At 54.1% G+C, this 12698-nt stretch overlaps 4 protein-coding genes across 4 annotated transcripts; 3 read left to right on the plus strand and 1 right to left on the minus strand.

Annotated features, from left to right (window-relative positions):
- Positions 1–641: 641 nt before the first annotated feature.
- On the plus strand, positions 642–2645 carry A1O7_07675 (uncharacterized protein; the record flags this gene model as incomplete). Its single annotated transcript, XM_007761672.1, has 1 exon — positions 642–2645. The coding sequence occupies one exon, from the start codon at positions 642–644 to the stop codon at positions 2643–2645; it is 2004 nt and encodes a 667-aa protein (XP_007759862.1).
- A 1212-nt stretch (positions 2646–3857) lies between these two features.
- On the plus strand, positions 3858–4563 carry A1O7_07676 (uncharacterized protein; the record flags this gene model as incomplete). The annotated part of the gene is made up of 2 exons (XM_007761673.1): positions 3858–3863; positions 3922–4563. The coding sequence occupies 2 exons, from the start codon at positions 3858–3860 to the stop codon at positions 4561–4563; spliced, it is 648 nt and encodes a 215-aa protein (XP_007759863.1).
- A 2736-nt stretch (positions 4564–7299) lies between these two features.
- A1O7_07677 (uncharacterized protein) lies at positions 7300–8361 on the plus strand (the record flags this gene model as incomplete). Its single annotated transcript, XM_007761674.1, has 1 exon — positions 7300–8361. The coding sequence occupies one exon, from the start codon at positions 7300–7302 to the stop codon at positions 8359–8361; it is 1062 nt and encodes a 353-aa protein (XP_007759864.1).
- Positions 8362–10697: 2336 nt separating this feature from the next.
- Positions 10698–12077, minus strand: A1O7_07678 (acetyl-CoA C-acetyltransferase; the record flags this gene model as incomplete). The annotated part of the gene is made up of 2 exons (XM_007761675.1): positions 10698–10898; positions 10953–12077. The coding sequence occupies 2 exons, from the start codon at positions 12075–12077 to the stop codon at positions 10698–10700; spliced, it is 1326 nt and encodes a 441-aa protein (XP_007759865.1).
- Positions 12078–12698: the final 621 nt, after the last annotated feature.

Genomic DNA, 12698 nt, shown 5'->3' on the forward strand with positions numbered 1-12698 from the left:
CGACGGATGCCGTCTTTGGGCCGTAGTTCGGGGTGCGCGAGCCAGCATTGCGACGTGAAGTGTCCGTACTTGCGGCAAGGGGGTTAGGTACACTTTATGCGCCGCCAACGGCGAGGATGGCCTCCTCCGCTCTTATCGGGGCGCATTGGAGACTGGAAGCCCACGCGGATGTCGATGAATGGCGAGGAGCTGCCCGTTGGAGGTTGCGGACATGTCTGCTAGGATGGACGGGTAATCATCATTTGAAATTGTGATCGGTCATTTGGAGAATACTATGGTATAGTGTGGGAGCCCGATCTACTAGGTAGATGCAATAAGAGCTGCGGCGACACCAGGCGTTGGGCACCGAATGAGTCAGCTGGGGAAGAGCATCGAGAGCGCGCGGGGTTGACGCGCACTCACGTGAGAGCACCATCCGTCACCATCACACCAAAGAGCAGACAGCCTCGCTGACATAATGAGTGAGCTCCGCTCGCCGCACTTTCCTTTACTAAAGCTTGGCGGTTGTAAGTGGATTCGCTCCGCAAAGAAATTTTGGAGAGCTTTTCCAGCCGCGACAATTATTCCTCACAGGACTGTATCTAATATCGCAGCATCTCTCCAACTGTTGGCCCAGCGTCTGCCCGGCGCATATTACCAATATGACGCTCCTTATCCTTACCGAGACCTCGGCGGGTTACGCCCTCCTCAAAGCCAAAGATAAAAAGCTCCTCAAACGGGACGACCTTGCGTCCGAGCTGACCAGCGTCGAAAGTGTGACGGCGCAACTGAAGCTGAAGGAGTTTCAAAAGTTCGACAGCGCTGCGGCGGCACTGGAAGAGGCGGCCGCCATTGTGGAAGGAAAAGTCACACCAGCGCTGTCCTCACTGCTGAACAGTTTGAAGGATGAGAAAAAGATCTCACTTGCGGTTGCGGATCCGAAGCTAGGGAATGCGATCGGCAAGATTCCAGGGTTGGATATCAAAGCCGTGGCGGACTCGACCACCGCAGACCTCTATCGATCCATCCGAGAACATCTCCCTTCGCTCATCCCGGGACTCTTACCCGACGACGTGAAGACCATGTCCCTGGGTCTCTCACACTCTCTCGCCAGACACAAACTGAAATTCTCGCCAGACAAGATCGATGTCATGATCGTACAGGCAATAGGCCTCCTGGATGATCTGGACAAGGAGCTGAACACATACGCAATGCGAGTCAAGGAGTGGTACGGATGGCATTTCCCGGAAATGGCCAAGATCTTGAACGATAACCTGGCCTACGCGAAAGTAGTCCTCAAGATGGGCATGCGTACAAATTGGGAGACTTGCGACCTTGCGGAAATCCTGCCGGAGGAAATCGAGGCCGCCGTCAAGGCCGCAGCAGACCGGTCAATGGGCACTGAAATCACAGATGAAGATCTGGAGAACATACAAAGTCTGGCTGAGCAGGTCGTGCAGTTCACAGAATACAGAACGCAACTGGCAAGCTACCTATCAGCACGAATGACCGCCATTGCACCCAATCTCACAGCACTTGTGGGTGAACTCGTGGGTGCGCGGCTAATCGCCCACGCCGGAAGCTTGATGAATCTCTCTAAAAGCCCGGCCAGTACTATCCAAATCCTCGGCGCCGAAAAAGCCCTCTTCCGCGCTCTGAAGACGAAGCACGACACCCCCAAATATGGCCTCATCTACCACGCTTCCCTCATCGGCCAAGCTTCGGGCAAGAACAAGGGCAAAATGGCCCGAGTGCTCGCCGCAAAAGCTGCCTTGGGTCTGAGAGTCGACGCCCTACAGGAATGGGGCGACGATGAAGCCAACATCCCCGAAGACGAGAAAGCCGCCCTAGGCTTGTCTTCACGGGCATATCTCGAGCGCAAACTGGCCGGCATGGAAGGTAAGCCTCTCAAGCCTCGAGGAGTTGCCATCGCACCGAACGGTGTATCAGCCACCCCACAGCCAAAGAAATGGGAAATCAAGGAGGCACGGAAGTACAATCCCGACGCTGATGGTCTTGCTGGTGACGAAGCTCCGGCCAAAGAAGACAAGAAATCGAAAAAGGCCAAGAAGAGCAACGAAGAACCGAAGAAACTCATCGAGGAGATCGCCGAGCCCGAAGACCTTGGTTCAGGTGTGAGACAAGAAGAGGATGAGGATGAGGACGAGGACATGGAGGACGAGTCCGAACCTGATGAACCTATAACTCAAGCCGAGGTCGATGCTATCGTCCCATCCTCGGTCAACGGCGTAAATGGCACATCGTCCACCCCGTCAACGCACCATGCGCGCAAGTCCGAGAAGGAACGCAAAGCGGCCGAAAAAGCCGCGCGCAAAGCTGCTAAGAAGGAAAAGAAGGCACAGGCAGAAGACGCAGCGACGGAGGATCAATCCGAGGCTGATATTGCGAAGTTTGCCAAGCAGTGTGGCCTGAGTGTGGAGAGGTATAAGAGAAAGCTCGTCAGGGGCGAGATTCTGTTTGATGAGGACGGGACCGCGACTGCGATCAGCAAGAAGGATATCAAGAAGCTGAAGAGGGCGGCAGAGAAGGCCAACTCGGCCAAGACGAATGGGGAGGTTGATGGGTCGAAGAAGAGGAAGAGGACAGATGAGGATGCAGAGACGCCGAAAGCGGACAAGAAGAAGAAGCGGAAGGAGAAGGCATGAGCGTTCCTTCTCGTGCTCTTCGTCTTGTTTGCATTCTCGGGTGTTTCTGCTTGCTGCATGGCGTCGGGGTATGGAGTTTGGCAGGCGGTGGCCGGAACGAGTAAAATGTACAATCTACGGACGGGAGGCTCAGCACTGATTGTGTTGGCCTCCCATTTATCATGGGTCAATGAACAGCTTGTTGCCCGCATGGACGAATCAATGCGCAATACAACAGTTGCCTCCGAACACAAATCTGTCCTTATGTTGACTTTGCTGTTGGTGGTCAAACGAAATGCTGAGCGCTCATGCGCAGCAAACACCATCAATATACGATCGCATCCAGGTTGCATCATACCTAGGTCCATTAGTTCAAGGCAGCGCTCGTCATGCGACAGTGATGGTCGCTGTAACCCAATGCCCTGCTTCGAGCCGTGGCTGAACTGCACGCGCTCCAGGAAGAGCTGCTCGATACTTGCAAGCAGGAGATCCTCAAGGATGGTTCTGATATTCCGAGGTACCCATGTGACGACTAGGACTCGACTTGTGCTGGCACAGTGTGACCAAAATAAACGGGACAGAGCCCAATCCCCACCAAATGCACTCTTTTCCTCGCTGCAACTATCCATCCACAACTCAGACAAATAATAAAGAATTACACTATTGCTAAGGCACTCTGTACTAGTCCTTATATCTTTAACTTTACGCTTTCATTCTGCGTACTTTGAGTGTGGTGCTGTTGTAAAGCGATTGAAGCACAGTCTCTCACCAAAATCACTAGGTTACTGAGAACTTCTTAACACAACTGCCTAAGGAGAAGGAGTTAGGGTTCTAGATTTTAATATAGATAAGAGCAAGTAGTTACTTATATATTGCCTTATAATCGATTATCTATCTGCTTTGTGGATGTATAGGTGCAGCTATGAAAACAACGCATTTTGGTGAGGATTGTGCTGTGTCCCGTTTATTTTGGTCAGACTGTGGCTGGCTGACCAACACGGATGAATATCGGAACCAAATTACCCCGCAGGAGGTGCGATTCCATGAGTTTTTCTCCGCACCGACTGAGATGTTCGTTCAGTTTGTTCTTGCTCGTGCTCGTAGATATGTGAAAACCACTCTATCTGTCCCCGCCTTTCTGCAGCTGGCAGACACATGCTGCATGCTCGAGAAAGAGGCATTCTCGGTAACAATCCCGCAGTTGACGCAGTGATCATCAGCAGCTCCAGCAGGATGAAGGTACCATTTCAGCGGCCCGCTCTCATGGCAATTGTTCTGACTGCCACGCGCAAACCAGGTCCTCGATCCTCAAGCCGCCCTTCTAACGACGTCCGAAGTCTACAATTTCCTCCTTGAGAATCCACCCCGCCCACCTCCCAAGAAAATCGGCTCCTATGCGCCCGTCAATCTGAAGGGCTATCAGCGTGTGCGAGAGGACTGCTTGGATTATATCACCAACACAATCCCTCACATCGCCGGTTACCCATCACCAGAGACATTCATACACACAGTGGTGCCTAAGTTGCGCACATTCGGGTTGACGAAGACGGAGGCATTCATGATGATCAACCTGGGAGTTGGTTTGCGAACGGGTTACGAACAGCAGCCATCAACGAACGGGGATCGAGATGGCAACAACGGTGCTATAAGCGGTACAGCAGAGTCGGCTTCTGGGAACGAAAACGCCGGTACTTCTGGTGACGAAGAACAACATGATCCCGCAGGAGGGGGGAACGAAGCGGCATATCAACCGTCTGACGTGGAGCTCCTCTCTTGCGTGATCGAAGAGTTCGAGGACCGGTTTCCTGGTGAAGAGGGACAAGGACAGATCCAGAAGATAGTGCAACTGATCAGAGACGAGTACGAGCGCGCACATTCGAAACATGCTGCAACAAACGGTGATGCACTTGGGAAGGAAGACGTTATGGACGTATCATGACCTTGGTCACCACCTGATCGTCAACCCCACGAACGAGGCTCAGCGATGCCCTCAAGGACCTGCACTGATAGCAGAAAAGTGGAAGGGACGACCGCTTTCCTCTACGGCCTCTCGCTGTTGCTTACGGACGCTCAGCCTCGACTACCGTCACTCGAAGCACAGCTATTGCTTGCTTGGCGCCGGCCCAAGGTTTAAGGGCACTGATCTGTGTCCTCTGCTGTTGCTACAATGCAATCTTGAAACAAGAGAGGATGGGATCACCCTCGGTTACGCCTGAAGGCCCCAGCAACGCACGTTGTGAGCTCACGGCAGCCTCAGGGGTCCTCGACAATATTCCTGTGGCTTGTCGAAAGAGTCTCAGGCACTATGGACCAGGAGCAGGGAGCCACTGTACTGACGTCGATGTCGAAGGAAACGCGCGACGGGAAGTCCGTTCAGACTAACTACGAGGTAGCGGGGAAGGAATTAGAGGAAGCGCATGGAAATGCCGTTGAGCATCAACATCCTCTGTGGATCGGGCGAAAACGAGCTTCCCACCTGGCGATATACTGTGTACCTCGTATGGTCCAGAGCGGGTCAACAGTTGCGTCTCGACTCTAAAAAAAAGCCATTTCCGCACGGCTCAGCACCGCCAATGCGTATCTTGATCTCCACCTCCTTCCTATGTATTCTGGGATGTAGGAGGGTTTGAGCCCCGAAACGTGGGGGGTTCGCGAAAGCCTGAGACCCTTTCGACTTCAAAGCTGCAACACCTCGTAATCCCTTGACCTTGATCTCAATTTCGACTCACGACGCAGGGCATGAGTCATCATGGCGTCGGCCACCTTTGTGATAGTACCCTGGTCGCGTGAGGGTCGGATGCGGCTGCCTTTGCGGGCGTGGCACATTCTTCCAGGGGCTGAGGGCCCGCAAGCATGCAAGGCGAATTCACCATTGATCCTTTTCCAGAAATTGAGCACATTTGCTTGGACCTAAGCCGTTAACACGAGGGCCCAAGTCAGAAACACAACTGTCTACGCGTCGCCAGTTGGTACTCGTATCAGCTAGAGCCAACGCCGGGAAACTCCAGTGCAGTAACAATCACAGGACACGTTCCCCCTCCAATTCCACCCCCCGTGTTTAGGGGACCTATCGATTCTCGCAATATTGCCTGTTCTGGCCTGACTATCAACCATGAGCTGTGCCTAGTTCTTTCGGGTTATAGGTGGGGTCCGTTCTGTCGTTGTGTTTTAGGTAATCCCACGCAGGTCTAGTCCGTGGTCTTCCAAACTCTGGTGCGTTTGCCAGCCCGTTCCGATCCTCCCAAGATCCCATCCGAGTCTACCAAACGAGCAGCCCTTCATCAGCGAATTACGTTTACCGAACTCGATGGCTTTGCGGAGCTTCAGGGCGCGATCGCCGACAACCATGCAGAGTCCTAGATGACGAACATGGCAACTACTGTGACAACCACGGGTTGTCACTCGGGCGGAAACATGGCTTTCAGCTGAAGCCTAAGCCTCTGTCGCGAAGGACAACGCTAGGAATCGCAAACTCCTGACACGACTGAGCAGCCGTTCGATAGTCGAAATTGGCCTCCTCAGCTTGTGATATATCCAGCCGGCTCGCACCTGTGCTCGTGTGGCATTCATTCCTTTTCGATCTCGTGCGCTGCTGTCTACCACTGTCGTTGTTGTTTTCTTCCCTCGACCTATTTTTGGCGTCTCCATCCTTGCACTTTCTACAAAGCTCCCGTCTCGATTCACAATGTCGCAGTACCCCGGGGCCCAAAAGCCAGCGCAAGGACCAGTTGGAGCCTACCCTCCTGATGCTGGTGCTCGAGGAAAGTGGACTTTTGGTCTCTTTGACTGCTTCTCACCATTTGGCACCTGTAAGTCGGCAGCCGGAGCTCAAGCTGAGAAACATCACATTTTGCTGACTTAATCTCACGGACAAGGCTGTCTGGGATGTTGGTGTCCATGTATACTCTATGGCAAGACCCGAGACCGATACAAGGGCGACCAGGAATCTAGCGGTTGCAACGCATCGGTAGGTCACCCTTGTACATTCGTCGCTTTGCTGTGGCTGCGGGACCAAACGGCACGTGGCAAATGGTCATAAATTACCTCGCTCCTACAACGGTCAAGAGGCACATTGCGGTGTCCATTGTCGATCTCAGAGACAAGGGCCCGTCAGAATCGATGCTATGCCGCCGAAAGCCGCTTTTCATTTGCTGTTCCGAATACTCCACTTGGACCTTACTGACCTTGTGTGCCATAGTGCTGCGCTCATTTCGCCCTCATGTGTGCCGGTGTACCCTGCATTCTACAGTGCATCAACCGGAGCGGGACACGAGACAAGTTCAACATTGAGGGCAGCAGCTGCGGCGATTTCTGCACGACTTGTTGGTGTGGATGCTGTGCCTTGATCCAGGAGGACAAGGAAGCAATTGTGAGGACCACGGGAACGAATCCGAAGACGCAGCAACCATATAACAGTCCGGGCCAGATGGCTTATCCCCCGGGGCAGATGACTTATGCATGAGTTGAAGCTCGAAAGAGCGAGGGGTATGACACGGGGGTGAGGTTTCTGGGCCATGCTTGGTCCTGGTTGGTATATCACTTGGGTTTCAAAAGGTTTTCACTTTTGTCTTGTGTATTCATCTCAAGGAAAGGAAGGCTCCTGTTTCTTCGGTTAGCGTCTAATCCCACATTTTGCCTACGGTCGCTTTTCATCCAACTCGTCCAGACCTCAACGATGTCGTCCACAAAACCTGCAGCTGTTTGCCCGAAATCTGACAAGTTTGACACTATCCCTACTGACTCTGAGCGGCTTCTCCGTTTTGCGCCTCTTGTGGGACGACGACTGCCGCCTGTCTCTCCCGCCGAGAAACCTCCCAATCCCACCCCTTCCCCACGGAACATGCTGGTCGGCAGAGTCGCTCCGATCCAACCCCCACACGTCAAGCACGGTAACGAAGTCGTCAGTATCGTCGTCGGAAACCAGCAGCAAGAATTCACCATCCACAAGAACCCGATCTGCGCGGCCTCGGCATTCTTCCAAACCGCGCTCACCAGCAACTTCATCGAAGGTGCCGCGCAAAAGGTCACCCTCCCAGAAGAAGACCCTCAGTTTTCCCAGTTAGTGTACAATTGGTTGTACTCGGGTCGAGTCGCCGACGGGGTCACAACCTACCTGAGGAAAGAAGATGTCTGTTCGGGAGATATCTTCTGGTGGAAAGTCTACCAGATGGGTGACCGGCTTATGATGGATCGGCTACGCGTCCTTGCCATCGCCAAGATCCAAAACTTCTTTACCGAAAGGAAGGCATTCGTTCCTAGCAAGCAATTCATCGAGGAGCTCTTCGATTTCGCCAAGTTGCCTTTGCTGGAGACCTACATGGTCCAACATGTGGTGTTTTGGCTGCATAAGTCCGCGGATGCTACGGTGTGGGGTGAACTTGCCGACGCGCATATGAGGTTCGGCCAGGCTCTAGCGAAACAGTCAATCATGGCTCTGAATTCTGAGGACGTCCATCCGCACGAAGGCAATGCAGCCCACGGCTTGTTTTGCTCTCTGTCGCCGTGGGAGACGGTGGGGATCAGTGTGCCGCCAGAGGAGCACAACCGTGGTGGCAATGAAGTCCGAGCCAAACACATGCGTGAGTACACCCTGGCATGCAACACCAGATGGGCTAGCACTCACACGAACGCAGAACGAGCTGAAGTGATCGATCCGGAAGACGACGGTGTGTCGGAAGATGTGGACGAAAAGCAGGTCACGGTAGGGCAAGCCCCAGAATACCGGATGCTTTCCTAACTGAGATCGCAGCCGCAGTATCCTCACTGGTCCGACTTCGCCCTGAAGGCTCCTACAACTGCGCAAGCGTGGTAGCTCGCAACCGAACGATGGTCCGAAATCCTCCTGCGAGCTGCATACCGAGGAGCCTAGCCAAGAAGTATGAGAGAGATGGGTGAGCAAGACGGCAGCACTAATCCCAGCACTTGGTTCTCGATGACTAGTGGAGAAGCCAGAAGGGCCGGGCAGTGGTATGAACATAACTTCTAGTCCCGTCTGTTGGGCCACCACCCTGACGTGACTTTGCCAAATACATGTACTGGGTCGCAGGATCAACAAGTGGGTTGGAGGCGGCGGTGGCTGGGTTCCATGTAAGGGAGACGACAATGTGCGGAATCCGGACGTTACTACCCTTGGGGTGAGACAATGGGTCCGATACTGGTGGCACTGGCGTGCAGGCACCTCGCAGCCTTGGTGCGCAGAGCCTGAGAGACCCAAGTTAAAAGTCGGCCTCGTGCCCGCTGTGAGGATAGGGAGGAATGAAGAGACGCTTGTCATCGCGCGTGCGCTAATATCATCGAATGACACTGACTCGCGGGTTTCAAATGACAGGTCAATATCTGACACCTTCATGTCACTTTTATCTTCGACATCCAGACACGTCTGCATTTGCCTCGTGGAGTTGTTCTGCTTCTACTAGGCAATCTTGGACCGGCTACACATTCAGTATGCTCATCCGTCTGGTCTGCTCTCGTGGGCCCAACATCTGCATTGTGTCGTCGCAAGAGGAACTCAGCAGAATGCATAGGTACGATGGATTCGTCCCCTGACAATTTTACCGCCGAGCGTTCACCCACCATGGTCTCTGGAGCCAAAGCAGAGATACCTTTGCCTTTCAGCCCCATGTGCTGGGAACCACACCGTCGCGGAGATCCATGGAGCTCCTCCGCGACGACGCCCTCGGTTTTCGGCACACTAAACATGGGGGCTCGGCGCCCCGTAGTCACTGCTATGAAGGCCTGGGCGACGCTGTCCTCACGTCTTAAGACTGGACAGGATCCCTAGGTAGGAGAAGCTGTAGTACCAGCCGTGTCGTCGGATCTAACGGGCCTCTGCCATGTATCGACCAAATCAAACAAAGCAGTCATGAACCTCGTTCCAGACGACGTCCATGCAACCAGTTGCACAGATATCGACTCGAGACTGAAGATGGCACTGCGTCTCGTCGATGATAACGATATCCCTAGTGTCCAAACAATGGTACTCTATGACAAGCATCGCCTGACCAGGTTTGGTGCGTGGCGGTAGAACTTCACAGAGCTGATTTTACTTACACCGGATGCAGAAGGCCAGGTGCGGCTCTAAGAATTGCTGAAGGACGACGAACCTGAATAGGTCACCGAGGTACGACTGAAAAAGCTTCTGGCGGGACGGACACCCGGCAAACATGGTTCAGAACGATGCAGAGACCCGTCTTGCACACGAGATGCTTCGTCACAGAGAAGCAAGGGCCTTTTCGGTTGGCTCCATCCAATAATTATGTAACCCGGTGACCTGGTCTGTGTCCTTGATCGGGGTACGGTCCCTTTCTTGCTCCGCGAGGCCAGCGAGACCAAGCACTTGAGGTCCGTGAAAGAAGCGTACGTTCACGGATTCATGGGCGGCAAAGCGATCGCCGGAGCGGAACATAGCGACACCACAGCCGACCGTGCTCCGACCAGGACTTCCACTTCGAGGCGCGGATTCTGTATGTGCTGAAAGTGGCAACTCTGAAGAGGTGGCAGTCCACCGTCACAGGCTTACCGGACAACAAAAAGCAACGTGGACAGGCTGTACTGAGCCTTGACCAAGGACGGTGACGGGAATGGTTCGCGAGACAGACAACCGCAGGCCGCTCACGGGTGGGTCGCCATCAAGCAAGCAATGAATCCTACAGCACGAAAACGCTCTTTTGTCTATGGTAAACACCGAAGTGTCCAACACCACAATTATTAGCACGCTACAGGCTGGAGATGGTGGCGCAAGGCCCAACACTTTCTAGGAATTTCCCCAAGAAACCTATTCTTTCCGAAGACGTCGAGTCACGCTGGAGAGACCACTTGGGAGGTACAGAGTAAGCTGTAAGAATTCCGTACACCACGGTATGTTGAAAGATGCTCCTTATTTTGAATAACTACCCTATCCGATCGTAAAGCGCAGTGAATTTTAACAGCCTATAATATCAGCTCGCGGTTATACAACGCCGTCGCTATGCCGGCAAGCAAGCAACAGCATGCTCGGTGCAACTGGAACGTCCCTTCACTTGCCCTGCCCGTTTGCCTAACTGCCCATCTGGTAGGCATTCTCGTCACTTGCAATCATTCCACCCTTTCGATTCTTTGCACGATCATGGCTGTCGCAGCGCCGCCGCCATTGCAGATAGCCGCGCAGCCGTACTCGCCTGGCTTCAGTTGGTGGAGGAGCGTGGTGAGGATGCGGGAGCCGGAGCTGCCAAGGGCGTGGCCGAGGGAGATGGCGCCGCCGAGAAGATTCACGTTTGCGTTTTCGAGGCCGAGGATCTAGTAGGGTGTCAGCACGGTAAACTTTCTAAAGTAAGGAGAAAGGGCTCTTACCTGCTCGTTTGCCTTGATGACGGCGGCAAAGGCCTCGTTGAACTCCCAGATCGCAATGTCCTCCTGTTTCAATCCCGCTCTCTCCAACGCGATGGGCACGGCCTTGGAGGGGGCGATGGTGAAATCAATAGGGTCTGTCGCCGCGTCTGCGGAGCTGATGATCCGCGCGAGCACACGACTTTGCTGGCCGTATTCTTGCGCGACGGCCTTGGATCCGAGCACCAATGCGCTTGCGCCGTCGTTGAAGGTGGATGAATTCGCGGCCGTGACGCTCCCGTCCGAGCCTTTCACAAACGCAGGTTTTAACGACGCGACTTTGTCTTTCCTGAGGTTTTGGTATCCTTCATCCTCGGATATGATGGTGTCGCCTTTCTTGCCCTTGACCGTGACGGGCACGATCTCGTCCTTGAATTTTCCTTCGGCCCAGGCCTTCTGGGCGCGCTCGAAGCTGCGGATCGCGTACTCGTCTTGCGCTTCTCTGGAGATTTTGAACTTCTTGGCCGTGTTCTCGGCACAATTGCCCATGTGGAACTGGTTGTACACGTCCCAGAGCCCGTCTTCGATCAGGCCGTCCTTGAATTGCATGTGGCCGAAGGCCGGGTTCTGCGCTGCTCGGGGCAGATAATAAGGAACACGGGACATGCTCTCCATGCCGCCTGCAACCTGCGCTTCCGCGAGTCCTAGTTGGATATTTTGAGCCGCGATGGCCACTGCCTTCAGACCGGACGCGCAGACCTTGTTGATCGTCACGGCTTCCACGCTCGGTGGGAGGCCCGCGAATATGCTGGCTTGTCGGGCCGGTGCTTGGCCCACCCCTGCTGCGAGGACGTTACCCATGTATACATCGGTGATCTTTGCGATAGGCACCTTGGACTTCTCGATCGCGGATTTGATCGCCACGGCACCCAGCTGCGGCGCGGAGAGGCTCATGAAGCTGCCGTTGAACTTGGCGGTGGGGGTTCGCGCGGCCGAGATGATGTATGCTTCGCCGACTTCTTTATTCCGTGCCATGGGAGAAGTGGCGTTGGTGCTGAGGTGGGACCGCATTTGGGAGAGGCGGGCTGAAGAGGAAGAGGAAGTGGCTCGCATGGCCGTACGGGCCGCGGAGGTGGTAAGGGAGGGCATCTCTACGGTTGCGCTGGACTGAGAATCCAGGGTGGAGGCCAAATGGCTCCAAGGGTATGTTGACAGGTTTATGTGTTTTGGTTAACCGCAGCACATGTCAAGACTCGGCTAGGAGCGGGGAAGAGGAGCTGCAGCAATCAGTGGCTGGCGAAGTATGGAGAACCGGTGGGAGGAATATTGAGGATTTAGGAGTCAGTTTAACTGAGGTAGAGATGCCCTACTAAGCAGGCAAGATCAGTAGGAGGCTCCTGTCCACAAGATATAGATATAGCCGGCGACGAGCGTCTCTCGGCCACCAAAACTCTGAGGGCGCGGAATCTCGACCTTGGGGAGCGGAAAGACACGGTACGGTAGAAAGCTGCCGAGGCAGCTTGGGACAAATTTCGGATCCGGATCGCAGTCACGTGAGACCATGTCAAGACTAGCTTTATCAGGTAATGATCGGCCGTCGTCTTTTCGAGAAACAGTGACGAATGATAACTCACTGCGGGCAAACTGCCATTGCCTCTGCCTCACCTTTCACGTCGCGTGAGCTTGTTGCTGGATTCTTCCCTCTTCAACACAACCATTGCCTTACTTCTCTGCGACTTTGCAATAATCTCCGATACCCAGCCCAGCCCT

The sequence above is a fragment of the Cladophialophora yegresii genome, assembly GCF_000585515.1.
Source record: "Cladophialophora yegresii CBS 114405 chromosome Unknown aczIN-supercont1.5, whole genome shotgun sequence".
NCBI lineage: Eukaryota > Fungi > Ascomycota > Eurotiomycetes > Chaetothyriales > Herpotrichiellaceae > Cladophialophora > Cladophialophora yegresii.